Below are 26,170 nucleotides of genomic sequence, written 5' to 3'. Positions count from 1 at the left end.
GGGACTCCAAGGACTGCAATCCCAGGTCACTGCATGCAGAGCTGTAGGTGGGGCCCATAATGATTTTGGTTGCACGTCGTTGGATCTTGTCAAGTTGGTCGTGTTGTGAGACCTGGGTGCCATACTGGAGCAGCGTAATCGAGCACTGGAGGAACAAAGCAGGTGTAGACTGTCAGGTCTTCGGCGGGAGATGGAAGTGGTGAAGATGGTTCATCATGAAGAACCTTCGGTTCCCTTCATCTTGTTTGGATCTGACCAGTCGGCTAGTTGGTTGAGGTCCTGCTGTATGGTGGAAGTGTCACATAAGGGTCTTGATTGGATGAGGTTCAGGCCCGGGAGTTGGATAGGGTGCCCTCTGATGCACCACAAATACAATTGGACCAAGCCTTGTGCCCTGGGGGAGGCCACAGGAGAGTATCATGGTACTGTATTGCTGGAATGGAATGGAAGTTACAAACCCATGGCACGATCTATGGTCGGACAGATAATTGCAAAATGTATTTCATTGCAATGGTGTGATCCACACGATCAAAGGCCTTGCTGTAGTCTGTCAGGACCCATGTGCTGGAGGTGCCTCTGGTGTCTGCTGTTCTGTACAACTGGTCTGCCATGCTTACAAGGCACTGGGCGGTTGAGCATCTCTTGAGGCAGCCAAACTGTTGGTTGAAGATGTTCTTTTGGATATCCACCCATTCAGCAACAAAACCTTCACAACTTTGCCAGAAGGGGCGTGAGCTAGACGGACCATAGCTGGTCAATGCTCGGTGGATTAATCTTTGGCAGGAGGACCACTATTGCCTCCTTCCCATTGATGTGGAACCACCCCTTCACGCAGGTGTTGAATATGTCAGTCGGGGGTGGATATTTCAACATCAAATTACTTGATGAATCTGCCACCTGGTTGGAACGGAGAGTTTTCTCCTGTGCATTTCCCATGGTTCAACAACAGCAAGGAGTGGCATAGCTGGCAAATATGCAGGTAGGTTTTTATGTTATAAATCTTAAGGAATGTGACTGAGCAGGTACACCAACATAGTTGAGAATGTCTTGGTGCCTGGGATTGAAGCCTATGGTCTCAGACCTGCTGTTTTCGACTCTCTCTCTCTCTCTCTCTCTCTACCGCACCTGCTGTCTCTAACTCTGAATGCTCGGCTATGAAAAGCCAGCTGACATTTACTCCTGAGGTGCTGACCTGTTGCATCCTCTACAACCACTGTGATGATGATGATTATTATTTGACCCTGCTGGTCATCTATGAACGTTTGAACATCTTGGCCATGTACTGGTATAACCTCAACCCGGCACAGCCAGAAGAAGACTGGCCACCCCTCAGAGCTTGGTTCCTCTCTAGGTTTCTTCCTAGGTTCCTGCCTTTCTAGGGAGTTTTTCCTAGCCACCGTGCTTCTACATCTGCATTGCTTGCTGTTTGGGGTTTTAGGCTGGGTTTCTGTATAGCACTTTGTGACATCAGCTGATGTAAAGATGGCTTTATAAATTGATTTGATTGATTTTATTATGGTTACCATATAAATCAATACATTATTGTATGACTTTCCTTGAGCAAATATGCTTTTTAGAGCTGTTACAAAGACCACCACGTATTGAATTTAAATGTATTTATTTGGGTCGAAACATATACAGCAAGATGTACATTGTATTCCCAGAGGATAGTACTTAAAAGTATTTATTAAACACTTGTTTCCAAAGTGGTCCGCGATTTTACTTTTCTTTTAAATACATGTCGTTTTTTTCTGTTTTAGGTAACTTAATGTTTCAAGGAGCAATGAAGGACAAGTGAAGTTACAATTGGTAGAGTTTTGTTGAAAAGTATCCGTATAGGTAAAAACTGTTATAGAAAATAAGATATTGTCTGATGTGTGTGTGTCAAATTTAATTGGTGAGGTTAATTCAAATGTGAATGAGGGTAATAATGAAATTAATGGAATGTTTTGACTTGAGTATGAATAAAAGGTTATTTGAAATGTCTTCAAGATAATGTGAATTTTATCAGTATATAACTGGTCAGCTTTAATGCCCAACTTAATAAATGAAAAGCGAATACATTCAATCTTTATTAATCAGGTAAAATGAAGCCGATACATGTATATGTGTAACAGGGTTGGTTATGTTTCCACTTGCCTCTAAAGAAATGTGTATTTAATGTTCAAGCATTCTTATTGGTTAGTTCAACTCTGACAATAAGGTGTGTTGTGATTGGCCCCGCTTGCAGATAGGGGGAGATCGCGAACGTCAGGTCTCCCCAGTATGAAAATGCTATGCAAGGGATTTTGCCATCGACAGCCATCAATACCGTTAAGCCCTGCACAACTAACGTGCTGTTTCCCATTTAACAACAGCAGAAATAAATTATGCTCAACTGGGACCACTGGCCGAAGTGATTTATTTTGAGAAAACACAACGCATGGAGAGTACATATACATCTGTTACATATGTTAAGGATAGACAACAAATATGAGGTTATTTTCTGGTGAAGTAGTTTTAGTTAATTTTGTCCTAGCAGTAGGATGTTAGTCTGTATCGTTATTCTAGTATGAAAAACAGTGATGTTGCTCTAACTTCCTGGCTTTTGATGTGAAATGTGAAATATGACAGGGGTTTCTTTGTACCTAGTTCACACCAATGTTGAAAAAAGCCAGTGGTGTAAAGTACTTCAGAAAAATACTTTAAAGTACTACTTAAGTAGTTTTTGGGGGTATCTGTACTTAACTATTTAGATTTTTGACTACTTTTAACTTCACTACATTCCTAAAGAAAATTATGTGCTTCTTACTCTTACGCGTTACATTTTGAATGCTTAGCAGGACAAAAAATGGACCAATTCACGCACTTATCAAGAGAACATCTCTGGTCATCTCTAGGATAATAATCTAAAGGCCAAACGGATTCTTAATTTTATTTAACTAGGCATCAGATCCTAGACCAGCCCAGCACATACTCTGAAATGCTTTATGAATATGGGCCCAGGTAGGCCTACTATGAAACAAAAAAATAAAATAAATGCACACACTGAGATCAGTGTGAGATCCAACATCTGAGGACTACACACACATAATACGTGTATTGAAGACAATGCTATAGAATTAAGTGTTCATGACGTCATTATCAGAGCGTGTTGTGAGCAAAACGAGTTCAAATCGAATGCACATGCTCAGACTGCGGGGTCATACATTGCATGCTACGAACAAAGTGAATGTCTTTGCTAGCTACGGATGATAAACTCGAATTGATCTAGATATAGAAGTGATATTATCCAGTATTATTGGACTTACGTCTTCGTGTTAAGTGTGTGTTCGGTTCCTGATTATGTCAACAGCCGACGATTCACGTTACCAGAACGGTACGATGAGGGTTAGTTAGCTAACGCGTTAGCTAGCTGTTGTGGCTTAGCTAACTGACGTTCGCTAACAAACCTGTTAACAGCAATGTTCTTCCTTGTCAGCTAAAGTTTTTTTCGTAATACTAAATGTAATACGACAGTAACTATCAATTGATACGTAGGTAGTTAACGTTAACTAGCTACATAAACAAGCCAGCGAACGTTAGGGGTTATCCGCAGAAAGCAGCTAGATACTGTAGCTAGCCAGCCAGCCAGCTATTTGTGGTTTATAAGTTAGTTAGCACTGTTTTTGTTTTATTACACTGGACCCATGGCTTGCATGCTGATACTCACTCTGACAGCATATATATCTGGCTAGCTAACATTCACACCTCTTGTGTGACAGAAGTAACGTTAGGTAACTAGTTAGCTAGCCAACAGCAACGTTGAGTAATTCCATAGCTAGCTAGCTAACTACATCGTAACGTGGCTGCAAGTCTGAACGTGTTGGCGTAGTAAAATAATACATTAGCTAGCGCTTCTGCCAAACATGCATGATAACAGACGACGATCACAATAAATATGGGCCATTACCAGGCTAATTGCCGTGACCTTGTTGAAGTACTTATTCTGTGAAAGCAAAAACACATTTTTATGACTTTGTCCATCAGATCACGATGACAGAGTTGGAGGACAAACGTTTCGCAACCGCAAAGGCAGGGGTCCTTTTAGGGCCCATATGTATAGTGACCAGGGGCCAGGAGCACCAGGGACAAGAACAAGATATCGTGGTGGCCAAAAAGGCAGTGGCGGCCAGGGACCCAGAGCGAGATTTGACGATGAGGATGGAGATGTGGCAATGACAGACAGCAACTCCCAAGATGGGTCCTCCCAACACAGATTGTGGGTTTGTCATGCAAATTAGGTGGAATATTTAATTTAAAATGTTTATAGGTTTTATCATAGAAGTTATCCTTTTAACCCTCTCATGGTTTTACCTTGCCAGTAACCCTTACGGAAGGCCGAATCGCCGTGGTGATGACCGCTTTGATCGTGGCCGCAGAGGTGGAGGTCACAGGGGTCGTGGTAATAACAGAGGGGATGGAGGTGGAGATGGCCGCAATACCTGGTTCAAGATATTTGTGAGTCAAAATTGTGAATGAATTGGGTGGCTTTACTGATCTACTAAGCTGTCATCGATTGGATTGTAATTAACCAATGCTAAGTTGTGACTCTTACAGGTCCCCTATGGAAAGAAATATGACAAAGACTGGCTCATAACAGCTCTGCAGAGTATCTGCTCTATACCCTTCACCCCAGTACATGTAAGTGACCACTGCCTAATGGCTCTTTTGCGTGGTCAAGTTAGTCCATAAATAGTTTAATTCCCATGTCCCTTGAAATTGTTTCATTTGATTGTTTTTAATATAACCTAAACTACGTTCTTTCTACACCTCTGTTTTCCAAAGTACCAAGTAGAGGGCAACCGAGCACAGTTCTATATTGACGATTCCATCACTGCGAATGCCTTGTTAAAGGTATCTCGGAAGATCACAGACAAAGAAGGCTACAAGGTACACTTTTTTTTTCCTTCCACAAGATCTCTGCCAGTTTTATCAATTAGTGTTAAGTGGAACATTTTGGCAGACTGGGAACCAGACATGAAAACGCATTATGTCATCAGGATTTTTAAATTAAAGGCCCAGTGCAGTCAATTGTATTTTTCCTGTGTTTTATATAGGGCTGACTCCCAATTAATCGACCTCTTGATTGTTTGGTCATTAGGCCGTTAGTGGACCACGATTGTTTTAGTCGAGCAGTAACATATGTATATATATATATATGTGTGTGTATGCATGCACCCATCTCAGTAAACTAATCCATTGCGGAGGCCTCAACTACAAGACAATTTATGTTTGATCTGAAGATGTGGTCGGATGCGTAATTGCGGAGCCTGCAGAGGCCAAATCGAGCTCAGTACCCCATCACCTTGCACCTCCCAAATTTTGTAACAATGCGGAGGGCTCTGTATAACTCTGCATTGACATGATTGGTTGACGGTAGATGGGGGCGGTTTATCCTATTGAAAACACAAACTCACTTCATTGACAACTGCTCCACAAAGCTCAAGAAGTATGAATGCCCTGACTTCTGCTGAGGCCGTATCGTCATAAATGCTGCATGGCCAATGCAGATGTCGGATATACCACTTCTCTCTCCAGAATGCGCTCTCTCCCACCAATTTGTGCACGTATATTATTTCATAACTTCATTGTGTGAATTGTTAGTGTATTCAATTCCCCATTACATATATCACCAGTTGTACATTTACCGTTAATTCCTATAATTTCTAATCTACAGTGTTTGTTACTTTGATTTTGGGAATTTATCTTAATGCGTTCAATATTATTATTCCAGTCTTCCCGTAATCATTGTCGTAGTGGACACATTGATGGCAGAGTGCACAACCTACAGTGGTTCCTCCTTTAAAAGTTGCGAGTTTACACTGCGGGACTTGAAGGTACCCAGTGTCACGGCTTCATTGCTCCAGACCACCACAAGGAGGAATTAGAGCACTCATTATGCATTTGGATCCCAAGGTTTTTATATGACTAATCATATCGAGTGTGACTTCAGCAAAGATGGCTGACAAAACATTACAGGGAAGCAAATGTATGTAGTTATAGCGTCATAACTAGTCCAGCAAAAACTGTACAATTGAGAGGAATATGTTAGTTAATGTAGCGGCAAACAATTGTGCGTATTATTTTGTCAAAGTTAATTTACAAAAATCCCTATTTAGCAAGTTTTTTCCCCAGCCATATCCAATACCAGGTGTATCATTATAACAAGCAGGGAGCAGGTTTCGAACCCTCAACACTCTAGCCCGAAGTCCAGCATGCTATCGACTGTACCCAAATGTATTCATTGGGGTTGGGGCCTATTGTGGCTAAAAACCTCTTATCAATTGGACTCTTTAACGTGGAAAGGGGAAAAAGTATTATTATTTGTTTTTCACAAGCATAGCAGGATGGACTATTAGCTGAACAATAGACTATTCAACCTTTACTAAAGAATTGTCTAATAGCCGAGCTAGGTGTGAACCGCCCCTCCTCTCCAACTTGGAACAAATCATTTTCAGGACTATCTAGAAAAAGCAGCAGAGATGCGCAATAGGTTTCTAAGAAGAGGTTACTCTCCACAATGTGTGGAAGAAGCTCTTAATTTGGCATTGGGGAAAACACGAGATGACCTGCTACAAAAAAGACCCGCTAAAGAACCCTCTGTAATGTTCACAACTACATATACTTTGAACTCGCAAAAAGTGGTAGATGCAGTCAAGAAACACTGGCATGTTTTATTTACGTGATAAATTGGTCCGTGCCAACTGCCAGCCACAAAAGAAAATCAGACAGAATGTTTTTGGATTTTCACCCTCCAGACATTATTTACTAGAGGTCTTAATGATGAAATGCATATGGGTACATAAAACGTATTAAACACGTCTGTAAAACCACAATGGGGACATCGACCTAACAAGCAAGTTTTCATAAATCCTTGGGTACAGTGGAAGAAAAACATCATAATTCATCATAATTCATGTTCAAATTTACAACAACATACGCATATGTATGTTGTTGTAAATTTGAACATGAATTATGATGTTTTTCTTCCACTGTACCCAAGGATTTATGAAAACTTGCTTGTTAGGTCGATGTCCCCATTGTGGTTTTACAGACGTGTTTAATACGTTTTATGTACCCACTTGATTTGAATATTTTTGAAATGCATATTGTTATATTTGGTAGCACTTATTTGTTTAACTTCGCCTCCAACCCCTTTCGATGCGTGGAATGGATGTGGGTGTGGCAAACTCACAAAAGCGCTGACGGAGGCTGTGAGGACGATATGTAAAGCTTATTAAAGATCAGTGATACGATCAAGAGCAGTGTGCGGGTTCCTTCCTCTTTTTCCTCATCTTATCCGGCTGTTGCACCTGCAAAAAGATAGCTCAGATGTGCGAGTGCCTTTTGAATTTTGAATTTGACTTTACAAACAACAAGAGGGCTTAATTGGAGTTTAAGTCTGCACGTTCAAACTAAAACAGTGTAACTAAAAAGAAAGCGCACATTTTGTAATTCCCAAACTCTAAAAGTAATTGGAAAGGTAGATACAAATTATGTGTGACATTGTGGTTACAATAAAGAATGTAGCCCATCATGCAAATGTTTCCTATTAGCAGGACAATATACTTTTTATAGCCTGGCTACTGTTGTGAAAATCCCTCAACTTGCAATGTATCCGATGCTTAAGTACTCTAAAGTGTTACATTTCTAACTCAAAACAGCAGTACAGTATTTCTTCAACATATTTATGCTTTCTAAAATAAAGAGAAAAAAGGACGTTCAAATGCGGATGTTTATTTTCTCTTAATCTCCATTTGGGTATTGGTTAGACAAGAATTAGAAAATTAGGGTGCAGAAATGTTATGCTCTTAGTGCAAACTTTATGTAACTAGGCAAGTCATTTATGAACACATTTTTATTTACGATGACAGCCTACTCCTTCCTCGTAAATAGCCCAGTACTGTACTGCCGACCGTCATTTTCCGTTCCAGCAAGTACCCGTCAAAAGTTTAGATACCTACTCATTCCAGGATTTTAGTGAATAGTGAAGACATCACAACTATGGAATCAGTACAAGGACAGCCTACTCCTTTCTCCCCAACGGGGATTTGAACCCTGGTCTCCTGCGTGCCCAACATTCTGTAGTACAGAGATGGCCTGCTCTCCCTTATGTAAGGAATTAGACACTTTCCCATGTTTACTACAGTATGTATTGTAGACTGCACAGTAGCCTAATAAACACATTTTGTTAATAAAATAATGATGATAAATACTCTTTCAAAATGCAGTTGTACAGCTCCATATTTTCCATTCCATCCTAACAGAAACCCTGAGGGTTTCTATTTTCATGGAATAGAAACACCATAATATTATTGAAATTAATTAAGCAAGTACCAGTCAAGTTTGGACACCTACTCATTCCAGGATTTCTTTATTTTTACTATTTTCTACATTGTAGAATATTAGTGAAGACATCACAACTATGAAATAACACACAGAATCAGTTAAGAACCAATTCCTATTTACAAAGACAGCCGACTCCTTCCTCCCCAACGGGGATTTGAACCCCGGTCTCCCGCGTGCCCTGCATTATGTTGTACAGACATGGCCTGCTCTCCCTTATGTAAGGAATTAGGGACTTTCCCATGTTTTCTATAGTATGTATTGTTGACTGCACAGTGGCCTTATAAACACATTTCCTTAATAAAATAATGATAAATACTTTAAAAATGCAGATGTTGATTTAGTTATGGATCCATAATGAATTACTATGGGAATAAATATCAGTGATTTACAGAAATATTGGAAAAAAGTTGTCTAATGAGGGCAAACAATTTAGAATCCTGTAGCCTACTCCCGACAGTCATGTTGTACATCACCATATTTTCCATTCCACCCTGAGAGTTTCGTTTTTCTCTCACCATAATATTAATCAAATTGAGCCACATTTATTAAAATCAATCCCATATACTATGTTATCACAAAAAAGGTTTTAAATTCTCTGGTAATGCCAATACGGAATGCCCTCTGGTGGTCAAACTAGCAATAAATTGCAGTAACAGGAAAAATGGCTGATAATTAAATGACGTGCTGCGGAAGCACACAAGGTGTGCCGCAGTATGACGCAACTTTTAAAGGAGGAACCACTTGTGAGAATCAAGTTTTGGTTTATTTCATTTACGAGTTTTGTCAATTTAGTCTGAAAACCATAACTGGCATGCAGACCGGTAGAAATAGTAAGATGAATTGGCATTCAACATGAGAAAGGTTGCTGACTCCTCACGTAGCTTATTACTGTCAACTTCAGGAGCGTAATAGCAGAATCTGAGTGAGGAGAAAAATTGGGTCAGGTTAAGTTTTTCCCCCTTTTTTTTTCCTGGTTATCTAGATCTCTGGCACCCTCTTGAGGTATGTCTTGTTTCATCAAACCGCGCGCGAGCTCAATACATATAGTTGATTTTTACTAAAACACAGGGTGTGTGTGTATATGGAGAAATACACGTACATGTTCTTATTTTTTTGACCAATCGATTGGCCAAAAGAACAGAACTTTCTGTTTTAGTCAAGGACAGACCTAGTTTTATATCATATTGTACAACAACATCTGATTAAACTAACACTGTAAAAGTGAGATTTAAAAAATTTAAAAATAAATAAAAAATATTATTTCCTGATTGTTGCTGGACTACACAGGACCTACTAATCAGCAGATTTGCATGGTTGGAAGTTTCGGCTTTGCATGGTGACATCACCATGCGGTAAATTTTGTTTTTTAGAACAATAACAAAGACGTCCAAATAACGGCTAGTTTTCAGTTTTCCCCTCAACTCACACCACAGCCAGGCAGTCCTAGCAAACGTATTTATTGAGAAATAGTTTTTCGCTCAAAGGCTATTTTTGCCCATTTTAATGGAGATTATTACAGTACGGTACTTAATTGTTACCCAGAAATGATTTGATATTGATATAAAAACAGCTGAGGCCAGGTTAATGGTTTGAGGATGGCAAATCAGTAAGGATAGGACCATCATTAGGATCTTGAGAAGGGGTCAAGCGGTGGTTAATGATTAGGGCTTCCAATTGGAATTCAAGGAGAACCATTTCCCCTGTGGGAGACTCATTAGAAGACATGCCATTCACTCCTCCAACTTCCATCTTTCCAGGTGACTGTACTGATGAATCCCTGTCCTCCACCCTCCTTTCTTCAGTCTGAACTAAAGCCAGCTGATCTGGAGCACTTAAAGGTAAGACTAGGAGACCCGCTGTTAATGAATAGGAGATGGAGTGATGGGTTTTAATAAAGTATATTATTATGCATGGAGATGTATGGGCTGAATGTCTATTAAAACCCTTTTCCCCCTCATTAGCAATGCATGGCTAAACGCTTTGATGGCTCTCAACAAGCCCTGGACTTGAACAACATCCGGATAGACCCAGGTAAGCACACGGCAAGAGCAGTTAGTCACATCAAATATTTTTCACTGTACATTTACATTATATGACATGGATTTTGGTAGTGCCATCTAACAGTCCTACGCTTCCCTGATTTTCACAGACCTGGTTTCCCAGAACATTGATGTGACATTGAACAGAAAGAACTCTATGCACGCTGTTATTAAGATAATTGAGGAGAACATTCCAGAGGTATGGATGTGGCCCTTACTTGTAGCTCAATAATATGTATGCTTTCCTTTCCACTGATCCCTACTTGTTTCCTTCCATAGCTTGTTTGTCTGAACATCAGCAACAACAAGCTGTTTAGGCTGGATGACCTGTCAGAGCTGGTCAACAAGGCTCCAAACTTGAAGACACTCAATCTTTCTCATAATGAGGTGAGGAGATCGGGTCTGGTTGAGGCACAATGGGTTGTTACTCAAACACTGATCTTTACTGGGATTGCACAAAGTTCTGTTGCTTTTCAGTTATCCTCATAATTAATTTAGTAAATTGACTACTCTTGGGAACTAGGAGTTCTCTCTCTGTCAGGTCTTTAGAGTATCAATTAGGCTACTGGCTGTTTGATTAGATTTTATTGTCCCTACCGTTCCAGTTAAAGACAGAGCGTGAGCTGGATAGGATCAAGGGTCTTAAGCTGGTGGAGCTATGGCTGGAGAGGAATCCCCTTTGCGACTATTTCAAGGACCATGCTTCTTACATAAGGTCAGTCTGTGCTCAGGATGGGTGGGTAATAGTATGATGCTGACAGTGTGTTGTGAGGTGTATGGGGGTGGGGGGTAGTTTAGCTCTCTATTCCCTGTATTTCAGGGGGAACTTGAATGTATTCAGAAAATTCCCGTGCTGCGGGAAATTATGTTATTTATGGATTATATGATTCAGGAAGGACATGTTGGGTGTGGTACTACTGAATAGTAACGCGCCGCTCAAATTTGAAAGAACTGGAGTGGCTTAGTGAACACCATCCTATCAGAGAGCCTCTCACTGAGCCCTCCCACTTTACTACAATAACATATGTGGTGAAGAAGTTAAGATTTCAGATGATTTGTTCTTAGACAATGTTTTGGTTTATGTTGGAATCCTACAAATACCCTACTCAATGCTTGTGGGGAAGCACCAGAATTCAAATGTAATGCCACCTTTATGATTATTTTAATTTAAGGTCCATGCATGCCATACCTGCCGAAGTTTTGACATGATCAAACCATTAACCTCTTCACGCCATATACCTCAACATTAACCAGCTTAACACATGGTGTATTTGAGGATAATGGCTACATCTATCACTTTAATTATTCTCCACCCCTCCCCCCTTCTAGATGCAGGTTCAACTGTCTTAGTGCTCTTTGTCTGTCTCGCTCTACCTCTCAGAAACTCTGCAGCTCACCTTCCATCTTTTTCTGCAGTGGAGATGGCCCTGTGCCCCCCTACAGACACCTCTGTATAAAATGTTTACATAAAGAAAGGAAATCCATATCATTTAAATGTCGAGAAGTATTCGCTCGAGCACACACACACACACACACTTATCTTGGATAATACTGACCACATCATTTTGACCCGTAGTAGTCATTGAGACCCATACTTTGGGAGGAGCTTGGATTAAGAAAATTGCATTGTGGAAAGGGATTCCTTAAATATTCATATGGGAAACATGGGAAACATGGTATTTACTATCTGCTTGTGCTACATGCTGATTGGGCTGATGGTACCTCCTTCCATCCTCCCCTATAACGGGTCCTGAAATGTGGCCAGTGAAGAGGGCTGGTTAGCCAATGACGGGTAAGATCCCACCTTTGATACCGGGACAACCTAAGACAGGCACAGCCGTGCATCTGGCCACATCGTACGCACGCACGTACATGCAGTATATGCTAAGCAAAGAAGACATTGAAGTGAAGAAGAAAACGAAGGTGAAGATTTGCTCTACAGGCCTGGGGTTGGAGAGGGAGAGAGGTTTCCACAAAGCCAAGCAGAGTCCCCAAATACAAGCTTTCTCATAATTCCCTTAAGTCTAACATGCCTTTACTTCAAGGCTTGTTTGTTTTTCGCAGGTTGGTGGACACGTCCTCAGAATGTAACAACCAGAGAGGAGGAGAGGCTTTGAAAATGAGGGACACAAAGATGCATTTATTGAGAGACCCTCAATCAGTGAGATTTCAATATAGGAAGTTGATTTCCTTTTAAGGATATGACTCTTAAAGTTTCTGTGGGCATAAAGACATGCAGTCATGTCAATGTTCACTGATCAAGTCCTCAGATATCGCTCTCAACATGTTTCCCTAAAAATATCAAACAAAAACACCTTTGCTTGAATGCCTTATTTATTTTTAACCACCCCCGGAATGTTAAAGTTGAAGTGGGGTCCAAAATGTCATTTATAATTTATTCTGGTACAAAATGCGTTGTGTGAGATGCAGTATCATTCTTACGTCAATCAATGCTAGCAACAAAGAGCTACTTCCAATAGTGCTCTGTCTGTAGTGGTGCTCAGGGCCCAACTTTCATGTTCTCTATCACTCTGTTTATCTTTTCAGTTCTATTTGTGTGTATTTTCTTCATCTGAAGGGGATGCTGTGCATGGCCTCCTCAACTTACTCGTTTTCTACTCCTAGTGACATTGCATCATCTATCAAAGCTTTTCGTGAACTCCCCTTTGCTGTTTTGGTTTGATACGGCGACTCTGTCTTGTTCTATGTTACCATGAGTCTAGCGCTTCCCTCATCCCCCTCTGTTCTACATATCGCTATGGCTTTGGTGAAATACACTGATGGCAAGTGTGTAGTTGCTTTCTACATGAAACGACAGGGTGTAACTTTAACCAGCCTTTATGTAACGGATTAACCCCTCATAACCCTGCTTCATGGAATTCATTCATCTCCAACAGTCTCTATCATCACCTCTACATCTCATCCCTGCAGTCTTTAGATTCCATTTCACTATCTCTTGGTTCTATGACGTGTGTATCGGACAGCTCAAACATGCAACATCTAGTTTTACTACGGTACCACCCTTGTGGACTCTACCAATCACATTGGCCACATCACACGTCTGAATTACCAGTCCACTCCCCTATGCGTGTGAAAAGCACTGATCTTTCTCTTGTTGGTATGAGCGCTCACAACCAACGTTCACACCCCTACCCCTACCACCCCTTCCAAGACAGCGTGTGTCAGTGTGTTTCGGCGTGTAGGGGGGACGGTGAGTATCACAAAGGGGTGAGTACATTGCCACAGGAAAGGGGGCCGGGGTGGGTGGCGAAATCGGGACTGTCGCCGTAGATTTATTTGACATTTGATTTATCTGTATTATCTGTATCCCTGTTCATATTAGTACATGAGGACGTGTAACATTAAGTACCTCTTCACTGATATGCAGAGCTGATTAGTTCATGATCAGGCATGGGTGTGGTCTATCCTGAACAATCAAATATGAAGTTCAAACCACCCTGATAATGACAAATCAAGTCCATTGGTCTTTGGCCAAATTCCTCCCCTAATTTTTGTTAATTGTCTGGACAGGGATTATATCAACATTTGGGCAGCTATTAGAGATTATTATCCATGGATGAGGCTGTGAGTGCATGAGCAAACGTGTGTGTGTGTGTGTGTGGTTAAATGGTATTCAGGGGGATGACTCCGAGTCTCTTATATTTGGTCAGCAGCACTAACTCCCGTCTCTTGTATCTTCTGTGTTTTTGTGAATGTCGGACAGCACGGTGAGAGAGAGGTTCCCCAGGCTTCTCAAACTGGTAAGGATTCTAAATTCATCCTTTTCCATTCCGTTTTTTGATATTATTATAATTGTATTTGTGAAACCTTTTCAACTCTTTAATGAGTTATTTTAGTTCTCTCCTTGACCTCTCTCTGTCTCTCACTAGGATGGTCAGGATCTCCCCCCTCCTATAGTCTTTGATGTGGAGGTGACTCCTGCTGCCCTTCCACCCTGCAAGGTAATACATACAACCAATTGTTTATCATTCGGGGCTGTGCATGTAATCACCTTTGTCAAAATAGGAGATTTTTCTTTACTTTACAATTTCTTTACTTTTGACTGCTGTCACAGGCCAGCTACTTCTGCTCAGAAGAGATCAAGACTCCCATCCTCGCCTTCCTACAACAGTGAGTTTGCACTTAGCTCTTTATATGTGTAACAGGGAAAGACGATGGAATCCACAGATACAGATTATTACTGTACACACTAAGCCTGAACCCAAAACACTGACTCGCTACAATGTATATTATTGTTATAAATGGTTAGAACAAAAGGGGAGAATGATTTGATGTAATTTGGATTATTCTTTAAACGACAAATTGATCTGCAATAGGTAGAACATCTATCTGTACCGATTGGAAATGTAAGTTGTATGTTTCTTCTGATGTAACTTAACCCCCCCCCCCTTTTTTTGTAGATACTACAGTGTGTATGACTCCGGGGACAGACAACCTTTGTTAGATGCCTACCATGATGGAGCGACCTTCTCCTTGAGCATGTTCATTACCATGCAGAACCCATCCAGGTACCCCCTCGGCTAGTTGTTAATGTCTCCAGCAGCATAAACAGTGTATTATAAACATGCTCAGCAGCACCTATTTGTCACCTGTTTCTAACATAGTCAGTCACTGTCTCTAGGTGCAGTCTCGGAGATTACCATAAAGACACTCGGAACCTGAAAAAGCTCAAAGATCCCTGTGAGTCTCTTCTGATTCTCTAGTTCAAAGTTTTGAGAAGTAATGGTTGATGTCATTGTCGTCTCTTTCAGTGCAAATTTAGTCTCTGAATAAAGTAAACCTCTTGGTTGTGAAAGTCACTCATATACACAAAGTAAAAGACTACATTGAGAGTAACATCTTTGTTCTTAAATAAACCCTCTTGCCCTCTGCTCTTTCAGCCACACGATTCCGCTTACTGAAGCACACCCGTCTGAATGTGGTGGCTTTCCTGAACGAACTGCCCAAAACGCACCATGACACCGCATCGCTAAATGTGGACGTCAACACCTTCACCGTGAGTAGAATTCACTTCTAACCATCAACTCGCATGCATGACCATCCTTGATTTCATAGCTTCAATCTCTTCTCTCTCTCCACTTTTACAGAACACGTTACTGTCGTTCACAGTCACTGGAGTGTTCAAAGAAGGTATGCTTTTTAAAACTTTTAAAACGTATTATACTGTTTCCTACATTTTCATTAGCAAAAAAAGTAATTAACCATGTCTCTTTCACCCTAGTTGAAGGTAAATCCCGAGACTCTGTCAGAGCTTTTTCTCGGGTGTTCATCACAGTGCCGGCTGGAGGGACAAGGTAGGTCTAGACATTTGTACCAGACCACAAGCATAGAGATGGTTCCTCAATATACTATGTTAACAAAAGTATGTGGACACCCCTTCAAATTAGTGGATTAGACTATTTCAGCCACACTCGTTGCTGACAGGTGTATAAAATCGAGCACACAACCATGCAATCGCTATAGACAAACATTGGCAGTAGACTGGCCTTCATCGTGGCACCATCACAAGATGCCACCTTTCCAACAAGTCGGTTTGAATTTCTGTCCTGCTAGAGGTGCCCCGGTCAAGTGTAAGTACTGTTATTGTGAAGTGGAAACGTCTAGGAGCAACAACAGCTCAGCCGCAAAGTGGTAGGCCGCACAAGCTTACAGAACGGGACCGCCGAGTGCTGAAGCGCTTTGTCCTTGGTTGCAACACTCACTACAGAGTGCCAACCTGCCTCTGGAAGCAACATCAGCACAGGAACTGTTTGTTGGGTAGCTGCACACAGGCCTAAGATCACAATGCCAAGCATTGACTGGAGTGGTGTAAAGCTCACTGCCATTGGACTCTAGAGCAGTGGAAACTCGTTCCGTGGAGTGATGAATCACGCTTCGCCATCTGGCAGTCCGACGGATTAATCTGGGTTTCGGTCGAAGGCCAGGAGAACGCTACCATAATGCCAACTGTTAAGTTTGGTGGAGGAGGAATAATGGATTGGGGTTGTTTTTCATGGTTTGGGTTAGGCCCCTTAGATTCTGTTCTTCCACCATTGTGGCAACCGTTTAGGGAAGACCATTCTGGTTTCTGCATGACAATGCCCCTGTGCACAAAGCGAGTTTCATACAGAAGTAGTTTGTCGAGGTCGGTGTGGAAGAACTTGACTAGCCTGCACAAAGCCCTTACCTCAACCCCATCGAACACCTTTGGGATGAAATGTAACGCCGATTGCGAGCCAAGCCTAATCGCCCAACATCAGTGCCCGACATCACTAATGTTCTTGTGGCTGAATGGAAGCAAGTCACCGCAGCAATGTTCCAACATCTAGTGGAAAACCTTCCCAGAAGAGTGGAGGCTGTTATAGCAGTATTAATGCTCATGATTTTGGAATGAGATGTTTGACGAGCAGTCTTTCGGTTATTTAGTGTATTGACAACTCTGCTAGATGACTTGACTGTAACTCAGTATAATAAAAGATAATGGAAATGTGTAATGTCGTCTTTTCTTGTTTGTCTTTGTTTCAACAGTCTTTGCATAGTAAACGACGAGCTTTTTGTTCGTAATGCTACAACTGAGGAGATCCGGCGGGCCTTTGTTGCACCCGCCCCCACACCATCCAGCAGCCCTGTCCCCACCCTCTCAGCTCCCCAGCAAGAGATGCTTTCTGCCTTCTCCCTAAAGTCCGGCATGAACCTGGAATGGTCCCAGAAGTGAGTGGCACACAGTTAACTTGCATTAGATTTTACAGAGTGGCTGCGGATCTGACTTTTCTGGACCCGCTTCCCGACAGCTAAAGGCTCTGAAGCGTCTGCGCATGATTCTCTACTTAACGCAGTCTGTGCTCTAGAGAACAGGCTACTCTGGTGAATGCTGCTTGTCTAATAAAGTTAGATCAAAGCTGAATCAATGTCTGCAAGATCACATAATGATAGTATTGTACATAACAGAACCCAATAACGTTACTGTAAGACAAAAAAACATCTCATTTTAGGAGGATCGATTGGTCCATTTTTGTAATCATGTAGCCAGAACTCAGAGCGCCACTATGCAAAATATGTACATTGATTAAATTAGACCCAGGTAGGCTATGCTACAGTTTTACGCCATTTGCTGTAAAGGTTGCTCACTGTACATAATTCGAAACACACCGTTTAACTCAAGTTCTAAAGCATCTCCCCTTGAAACTGATTGAGATCAAATGGTTGGTATGCAGATGCTGCATGGACGTTACACCTGTAATATGCATCATTCACAATTGAGTGGTACCGTGTGTGTGTGTGCGTGTAAAGTAGATCTAAAGAAACATGTGCAGAATGTGATTAGGATCTTCAGCTCTGGGGAAAAGGGATCCGGGGGGTGGACAGACACTAAAACCAGTAGATAGTGGTAGCGCTGATGTCATCCAATTGTTCCTATAGAAAACTCCCGATTTTTAAGCGTGCCATGTTTCTGAATGGTACCAACAACAAAAAAATCACGTTGAAAGTGGTCATGGTAGTCGTTTTCATACTGCCTGAGTCAACCGGGGCCTGTGATTGGTCTGTTTCACCACAAACTTATTTTAGAGCCAAAAACATTTTGGGAGGGCTTATTGTCATTTACATGGGCACACCAGGACTTTTGCCACCGCTAGGTTGCAACGCAGCAGCGCTTATGCTTCAGACAGGACAATGGGTGCCTTCTCTCTACAGATCTGCAGCCATGGTCTAGATTCTAAGTGGGCTCAAGTAGTGAAACACTGCTTCATATGATGTTGGGTTTTAACTTACTTGATCAATGTATTTCAGATGCCTGCAGGACAATGAGTGGGATTTCAACCGAGCAGGGCAGGTCTTCACAGACCTTAAGGTAAATGCTTGATCCTAGTATATCGAATGGAGCAATGTGTGTTGCTTTCGTTTGACTGAATGTCTCTTAATGTTTTGTACCCTTAAGCTTCATACTGAACTTCTGTTTCTCCTCAGGCTCATGGAAAGATCCCAGATGTCGCTTTCATAAAGTGAATAGGAATGATTGTGGAGCTTTTTAAATTGTCACTTATTCCCTTTTGATTCTTATTCCCCTCCTGGATTACTAGATAAATCATTTCATTGTCATTATAATTAAAAGTGAACGTATTCATGTCTGCTTGTAGTCATTTTGCATTGTTGATTGCACAAACCTTAAGTATTCAAATGAACTACTATGCCTTTTAAAGCATATCTAAACCTCTAGGATGAGTTCATTTTACATGTTGAATTTGGCAATTAGTGAATCTCCAGTAACATCAAGTTGGACTGCCATGCCATCATCCAGAAAGTTCCCAAGCAGGTGGAAAAAAACTTGAACATCTTTGCAGTCTACATGTTTTGCTTTAATCACAGTTTATGAACAATACAATGTCTGTCCATTAAACCACATCTATCTTCACAGGCATGTGACAAGGGTCAGGTAAAGTAGTATGACAGTGCATTGTAACTTAAGGTTAGACTTCTGTCTGGTTGGAGTGAGCTAGTCCCAACAGGCCTACACCAGCTCAGAGAGCATATTAGAGGCCAGGCTGCATGTCAGACCAGTACCGTCAGGCTCCACATTGATATTCTTTACAACGCCATCTTCCACCAACATAGCGTACCTGAGGGACATAAGGCATATGAATTACTTTATTGGGGTTGATTATGCTTTTTGCAGTGTGAAATCCAAATGTTGAGACTAAACAGAAGTGTTAACTGTGACCCACTCTACAGTCTGTTGCAGCAAGTTAACACTGATATAGGGGAAAAGACCTCACCTCTGGGAGCGCTTGTTTCCAAGCACAGCAACAATCTGATCGTTGTCTAGCAACAGGTCCACTGCCTGTAAATAAAATGGGGGTTACATTCGGTGTACAAAGTGTACACTAAGTAAATAAAGGCTTTGAAGACGTATCTGACCTTAGTGAATGCGCCAGTAGGATCAGCCAGCATTCGCACCTGCAAAAGACAGGCCGTAGACACCACACATGCAAGTATAAATTGGGTACACTAGCTGTATGTTATGAATAAACTACAAACGGTATATTCATTTCATGCTTGCATACATGTTTTATATCCACTCCTGTGCAGATTAGGGCCGGGATTCAATCCGAAACCAAGCCGTAGCGTTCATGGCAATTAATTAAAAGGTCATTTCCAATTGAACCGACGTCTGCAGCTTTTACCTTGAATGCAATCTTCGCAAACGTAATACTGCCTTTGAAAGTTGGATTGATTCCCGGCCTAACATGAGATGCAACATGTTCAAGAACATGCCTAGACTGAAAGATGTCAATATACAGTACCAGTCAAAGTTTTGGACACACTTATTCAGTAAAAAAAAAACTGGAATATGTTCTACATTGTAATAAACATCAAAATATTTGCCTTGACAGCTTGGCATTCTCTCAACCAGCTTCATGAGGTAGTCACCTGGAATGCCTTGATAATTTGTGGAATTTTGTTCATTTGAGCCAATCAGTTGTGACATGGTAGGGGTGGTATACAGAAGATAGTCCTATTTGGTTAAAGGTCAAGTCCATATAATGGCAACACTTCAACTAAGCAAAGATAAACGAGTCAATCCGGACAATTTCGAAGAACTTCCAAGTGCAGTCACAAAACCCGTCTAGCACTATGAAACTGGCTCTCGTGCGGACCGCCACAGGAAAGGAAGACCCAGAGTTACCTCTGCTGCTGAAGATAAGTTCATTAGTTACCAGCCCAAATAATTGCTTCAGAGTTCAAGTAACAGACAACTGTTTAGAGGAAACTGCGTGAAATCAGGCCTTCATGGGTGAATTACTGCAAAGAAACCACTAAAGTATACCAATAAGAAGACTGGCTTGAACCAAGAAACATGCGCAATGAACATTAGACCAGTGGAAATCTGTCCTTTGGTGTAAGGAGTCCAAATATGAGATTTTTGGTTCCAACCGCCCTGTCTTTGTGAGATGCGGAGATAATCCGTTCACCTACTCTGCATGTGTGGTTCCCACCGTGAAGCATGGAGGCGGTGGTGTGATGGTGCTTTGCTGGTGACCCTGTCGTGATTGATTTAGAATTCAAGGCACACTTAACCAGCATGGCTACCACAGCATTCTGCAGCGATACACCATCCCATCTAGTTTGCGCTTAGTGGGACTATTATTTGGTTTTCAACAGGACAATGACCCAAAACACATCTCCAGGCCATGTAAGGGCTATTTGACCAAGGAGAGTGACGAGTGCTGCATCAGGTAACCTGGCCTCCACAATCACCTGACCTCAACCCAATTGAGATGGTTTGGACTGCATAGTGAAGGAAAAGCAGCCAACAAGTGCTCAGCACATGTGCAAAGCTGTCATCAAGGCAAAGGGTGTCTACTTTGAAGAATCTAAAAAATATTTTGATTTGTTTAACTTTTTTTTTAGTTACTACATGATTTCATAGTTGTGATGTCTTCTATTATTCTACAATGTAGAAAATAGTCCAAATAAAAACCCTTGAATGAGTAGGTGTGTCCAAACTTTTGACTGGTACTATAATTTAACCAGTTCTGGGCTTGTTGTAATAATGTCTCTGGGAAAGAAGATATTTCCAATGAATGTTAAAGAGGCAATCTGAGGTTAAAACATCAAAGCCGTACACCCCGCCACTGTTTTTGGTAAACTGCTGAGGGACGGGGCTTGGGAAATGTAACCATTCAAATTCCTAGACAGCTATGGATGCAAGGCCATCTATGAGCTCAAAATTATAGTTTTAATCAAGTTTTTAGCCTAGAGTGTTTGTTTACAATTACATTGTTTATCAACAATGGAGTAAGAAGAGGTTATATATGGGGTTCTGATAGTATAGGACAGTAGAAATAAGCTCATGAAGCATTTGTCATTTATATTCAATAATCACTGGGTACATATAATTCAATTAAAAGTAAACATTTATGTAGCAACTGCAGATTGATTACTTAGGACAAAGACTTGCAACCAGATGACTAAGATTTCCCGGAGACCAGAATAACAGAAGGGAGATATTCAGCCCAGGACTGAATAATGCACTATTTAGACTACAAGAACAGACAATTCAGAAGGCTGAAGGTCAAGGTATCAGCTTGTTAATTTCAAACAGCATTCTGCACCTTGCCACCTGCTCCATGCTCCTTCCCCCAGGCAGCCATAACGAAAGCGTCGTTAATGGAGATGCAGGCGACCTCCTGCACACCCTTGCTCTTCAGCGCTGCTGCCTGCTCCACAAACCCTGGAAGGTGAGTCTGAGGGATAAGAGCAAGAAAGGACTTGCGGTGAAACAGTGGTTTCAGATGATGCATGCAGAACGTACATAGTGAACAAACCTTTAAAAAATAATAAAGAGGAATGCACATCCAGGTAAATTCATTGAAATGAGGATGATCTGAAAGGAGGTTACCTTGGAGCACCCAGGCGTGAAAGCTCCTGGCACAGCAAAGAGAACTCCCTTCTTCCCCTTGAAGAGTTGGTCCATTGACACCTTATTGCCTGGCTCATTCTCATGAACCTCCACTGCCGGAAGTTTTTCTCCAACCTAGTGAGTGTGAAGCATTCAGTCAAACACTGTTGATGGTCAATCAAGTTATACATGAAAAATAAAAAATCTTATTCGGTTCTGCAACCCCCATTCCATTAGTCACAGATATTGAATTTGGAACTTTACTCTGTATAGCAACATTTGAATAATGTATTGGACCTGCAGGGAGTGGTTATGGACATTTTGGCACCACAATGGCCTTGAAAAGTTACTACTGGAGCATCGTGACTTTGCTGAATGTGTAGAGCCAAAAGCAGAGTCCTCTCCGGGGCACTCAGTAACAGCAGCTGGCTCAGTCATGCACAGTGTTGGTATGTCTACCACTGACTCAGCTATATTAACACAAATAAAAATGGCATGTTGGGAAAAATCTAAGGACAGGGGTCTAAAGTGGTAAGTAGAAAAGCTGATTTCGTGCCATATGCCTTTATATATCAGATCTGATTCCCTACAAATGATGTGGTAACCGTTTCCAAACCTGCCCCATCCGGTTATCTAATCTTGCACCTATAAAAAAAAGGTAGACTGAGTATGTTTACATTCACACTAATAGTTAAAATATTAAACTGAAGGCTGAGTATGGCATTAGTCATTAGTTATCTAAATCGGTGTAAAGTCAAAATCAAAGTAAACATACACCGATAAAAACATCTGGTTTTCTGAGCAATCTTTCAAATTATTAGGACAATGAAAACACTATTAATCTGAGTTCCCGCGGGGGATTTGATGTGTGCATGTCCCAGCCACCCGCTGATGCCCTGTTTACACCGTGACACATTTCAATACGCCCATACATCATCTTCAGAGTCTTAAACTTCAAACACACCGTCCGCCACTGCGCAAAATAGTATGCAGCATCATCTGGATATGTATGCAACATTCACCTTCTGCTACCATTTCTGTCAAGCCGTCTACGCATACAGTTTGACGCATACGTTCGATAAAGCCAACGTATGCACCACACTGAACACACTGCAACTGCCTCTCGTCAGAGAAAGCATTTATTTTGGGAGATTGACAAATATGACCTTTTCATTCAAGACATGATAAATATATTGTTTCAGGTGATAATAAAACATGTTTTGTTTAGTAACATTTTCCTCAACTGTTTTTATTTCATAGCAAATCAAGCTAGCTTGTGCTGCAGAGCAGCTAGCTAGCTAAAAGCTAGGCTGAAGATACCATTGTAGCTAGCGACCTCCACCTAATAATAATCAAAAACAAACGCCATTACCATCACAATAAATTTAAACGGGAGGCAACAGTTATATAATATAATTAGATTAACAGCCAACGTATTTTAACATTACTATTAAAATAGTACTCACTTATAGGAATGGGTCATTGTTTCCAAGTTGCTAGCTATCCCATAAAACCCATCACCGAAAACCACATATTTTCATCTTCTTCTGTACTTTGGTAACTTCCGGTTCTTCGACGGACTCTGGCTGGACTGAAGATGCAAAATTTGAACAATTTCAAAGTATGCAACATCATCCGTCTCGCAATGGAGCATTCAACCGCAAAGGGGCGTTGTGTTTACACTCCGTTGTGGACGTCATCATTGAAATGCATGACATCCAGTGCAACGGAACGCTTTTAGTAGTAATGTGAACGAGGCTTACCAGATGCATATGCGTTTTGCCGGATGTCTAGCCCGCATTTTCCATACTTGACGAGGATGTGCTTCGCTTTTCAACTAGCTAGTTGGGGTCTGTACTTCGGTTTGTACCCCCACACATTAAAGCAACGCACGAGTTGAAAACATTGAACGCATGAGGTACACAGAACACACCCCAGCCCCATGCGGTCCCCCCCAACGCAGCTTTGCGGACTGCTCCATTGATAATGAATGACTTCCACTGGAACGCAGAGTTCGATGCATCTGGTGGACATAAGGCATGAAGCCTCGTTCTGTGTACGTACTGCTTGTGTTCAATATTTTCAACAAGTCATGTGTTGGCTTCACCGTGGCACAAACGGAAGTACACACAGACTCCAACTTGCTAGCTTCAAAGATTATAGATATACTGACAAGACACTTAATGGGAGTACAGCATCCCTTGTTTGGATTGGTGGATACATCTCATTACTGTAATCATTTTTTGAATATTCGATGAGGGTTGTTGACATCAACCGCATGTAATTCGATGGAAAAGATCCTATGCTACTTGCCTCATTATGAATATGCATAGCCATTGAGGCAACTCCTATAAAGTGTTTTTTTTCTCAAAGTTGCCAAGATGTCACGTGTCCTACTTATATAAGTACACTTTTAACTTAGGCATTATCGAATAGACTTTCATCAAATAAATCTCATGTAGCAAATAAGCAATAAATGTTTGTTTTTTAAACCAAACTGAAACTCATTGACCTCCATACAAAAACTCCTTGCTTGGTGGGCGAAATGAAAAAACGCTACCTGCTGAAGAGAAATAGATTTTCCGCCGAGTTGGGCCGCACTCTTCCGCTTTGCTAGCTAGTTGAAAAGCGAAGCGCATGTGCGTCAAGTACGGTTAAATTCGGGCTAGACATATGTAAAAACAAAACGCATGCATCTGGTGGGTATTATGCTCAAGTGAAGTGAGTTAGGAAAGTATATGCATTTTATATAAAGTGTATGTGAAAACTATATGTCCGAACTCAAAGTCAAATAGACTTCGGAAAAATAACATGGTCACTGTGTAGTATAATTTTTATTTGGCTTGGCGATTTTCTGAATGTATTAAAACGTCTCATCAGCTAACTTTAGCCTTATTTCAGATGTGTCATGTAAACATGATTATTAAGGAAAATGGTATTCTTGCAAAGCATGTCAAACGTTTTAGTCAGATTATAGTTCGTTTGCGTGTGCATGTAACCGTGCTCACTGATTGAATTGCACCAGTCGATCATGCTTTGCCCATCCATCATCAGGGCACTATGGCCATCGAGTAACGTTAGATAATGCGGCTTGAACATGGAGGATGTTTGCATCATGGACAACAATGAGAATAAATAGAAGAATCACGTGTTTAAAAAATAAAAAAAAGAGTTTGCAGTCAAGGTCATGAAGGAGCGTTATGTTTAGATCAAACATTTTTCTGACGGCATTTCTTACCTTGATAGGCATGTTGGCAATGAGTGTGGTGTGTAACGGTCTGAAGCACTGGACCGCACGAGTCCCTTTGAGGAATGCTGAGCTGGAAATCATTGGCCTATGTTGAGACGAGCCCCTTTAACGTTGTTCGAGTGGTAGCAGAGGACAGACTGGCTGGCTGCCGCAAATTCAGTGTGGCTGTCACAAAAATTGGCTTACAAATGTTACCACAGATAGAACAATGAGGCAGATATTCACCGGATGTATAAATGTGAATCATCCGCTTGGCGTTTCCACTCACTGCCAAATATGGTAGTAGAGGAAGCCCAGTGGCCGGCAGGGGGAGAATATGGAAGAAGATGGCCGATATTCTGCAAATGTTGTCATCGATGAAATATTTGATCTCGATTTTATTTCCCCTAAACGAGAATTCTGTTATTAACAGAGTGCACTGAGTTTTGTAGACTTTTCCCTTTGTCAACGTTTTAAGTAGTCGTTCCCCAACGGGATGTCACTAGAACGGGCCAATAGGATCTCGCTAACTCTTGCTTGGCTCTGCCAAACTCATAGATTGTTCTGCCCACTATGACTCATTTGTTCCCGTTGGAAACGACAGGCTGTGGTCTATCTTGGTTTAGTTATAACAAATCTTCGATATTACCTCAGGTTTAACTCGAGCGTCTGTCTGGTTGCAAGGAATTTACTAAAATCTTCCGCCTCTCCACCTGGCAGGAACCTGACACTACCTTTTCAACCGCTATGCACTGTTTTACCCATTTAACTATTTTTATTTCATGAAATTGAAACAAGCACATATAAATACTACACTAAACCTTACATTACATATGAATCACTTAACACATTGATAAATTATATTTATAGGATCATTACAAATTATACCGATTCTGATGGGTTGGGTTAAATGCGGAAGACACATCTCAGTTGAATGCGTTCAGTTGGACAACTGACGAGCTATCCGCCTTTCCATTATACCTTTTTAAAATGCAGAACTAAATGTCATTAAAGCACTGCAAAGGGGAAGCAAAATCTGTTGCACTTCTTCCAGCGTTCCAATGAGAGGACAGTCTCAGCAGGGTCCTCTCTGATCCAACCAATCAAACCCGAGAGACTTAACCATTGCACATA

At 41.3% G+C, this 26,170-nt stretch overlaps 2 protein-coding genes across 2 annotated transcripts; one reads left to right on the top strand and one right to left on the bottom strand.

Annotated features, from left to right (window-relative positions):
- Positions 1–3,154: 3,154 nt before the first annotated feature.
- LOC115135610 (nuclear RNA export factor 1-like) lies at positions 3,155–18,535 on the top strand. Its single transcript, XM_029670500.2, has 21 exons — positions 3,155–3,358; positions 4,009–4,240; positions 4,344–4,479; positions 4,579–4,662; positions 4,807–4,911; positions 10,128–10,208; positions 10,332–10,401; positions 10,520–10,608; positions 10,689–10,796; positions 11,015–11,124; positions 14,134–14,170; positions 14,300–14,371; positions 14,485–14,540; positions 14,831–14,938; positions 15,052–15,110; positions 15,311–15,426; positions 15,518–15,560; positions 15,652–15,724; positions 16,938–17,120; positions 18,198–18,258; positions 18,375–18,535. The coding sequence occupies exons 1-21, from the start codon at positions 3,325–3,327 to the stop codon at positions 18,411–18,413; spliced, it is 1,896 nt and encodes a 631-aa protein (XP_029526360.1). The 5' UTR covers positions 3,155–3,324; the 3' UTR covers positions 18,414–18,535.
- A 206-nt stretch (positions 18,536–18,741) lies between these two features.
- Positions 18,742–25,247, bottom strand: LOC115135638 (peroxiredoxin-5, mitochondrial-like). The gene is made up of 6 exons (XM_029670537.2): positions 25,046–25,247; positions 21,808–21,942; positions 21,521–21,652; positions 19,323–19,361; positions 19,181–19,245; positions 18,742–19,024 (listed from the first exon to the last, which is right to left on the bottom strand). The coding sequence occupies exons 1-6, from the start codon at positions 25,136–25,138 to the stop codon at positions 18,916–18,918; spliced, it is 573 nt and encodes a 190-aa protein (XP_029526397.1). The 5' UTR covers positions 25,139–25,247; the 3' UTR covers positions 18,742–18,915.
- Between the last annotated feature and the right edge of the window lie 923 nt (positions 25,248–26,170).

The sequence above is a fragment of the Oncorhynchus nerka genome, linkage group LG10 (genome assembly GCF_034236695.1).
Source record: "Oncorhynchus nerka isolate Pitt River linkage group LG10, Oner_Uvic_2.0, whole genome shotgun sequence".
Lineage (NCBI taxonomy): Eukaryota > Metazoa > Chordata > Actinopteri > Salmoniformes > Salmonidae > Oncorhynchus > Oncorhynchus nerka.
This window is presented reverse-complemented; position numbering and strand designations above follow the sequence as displayed.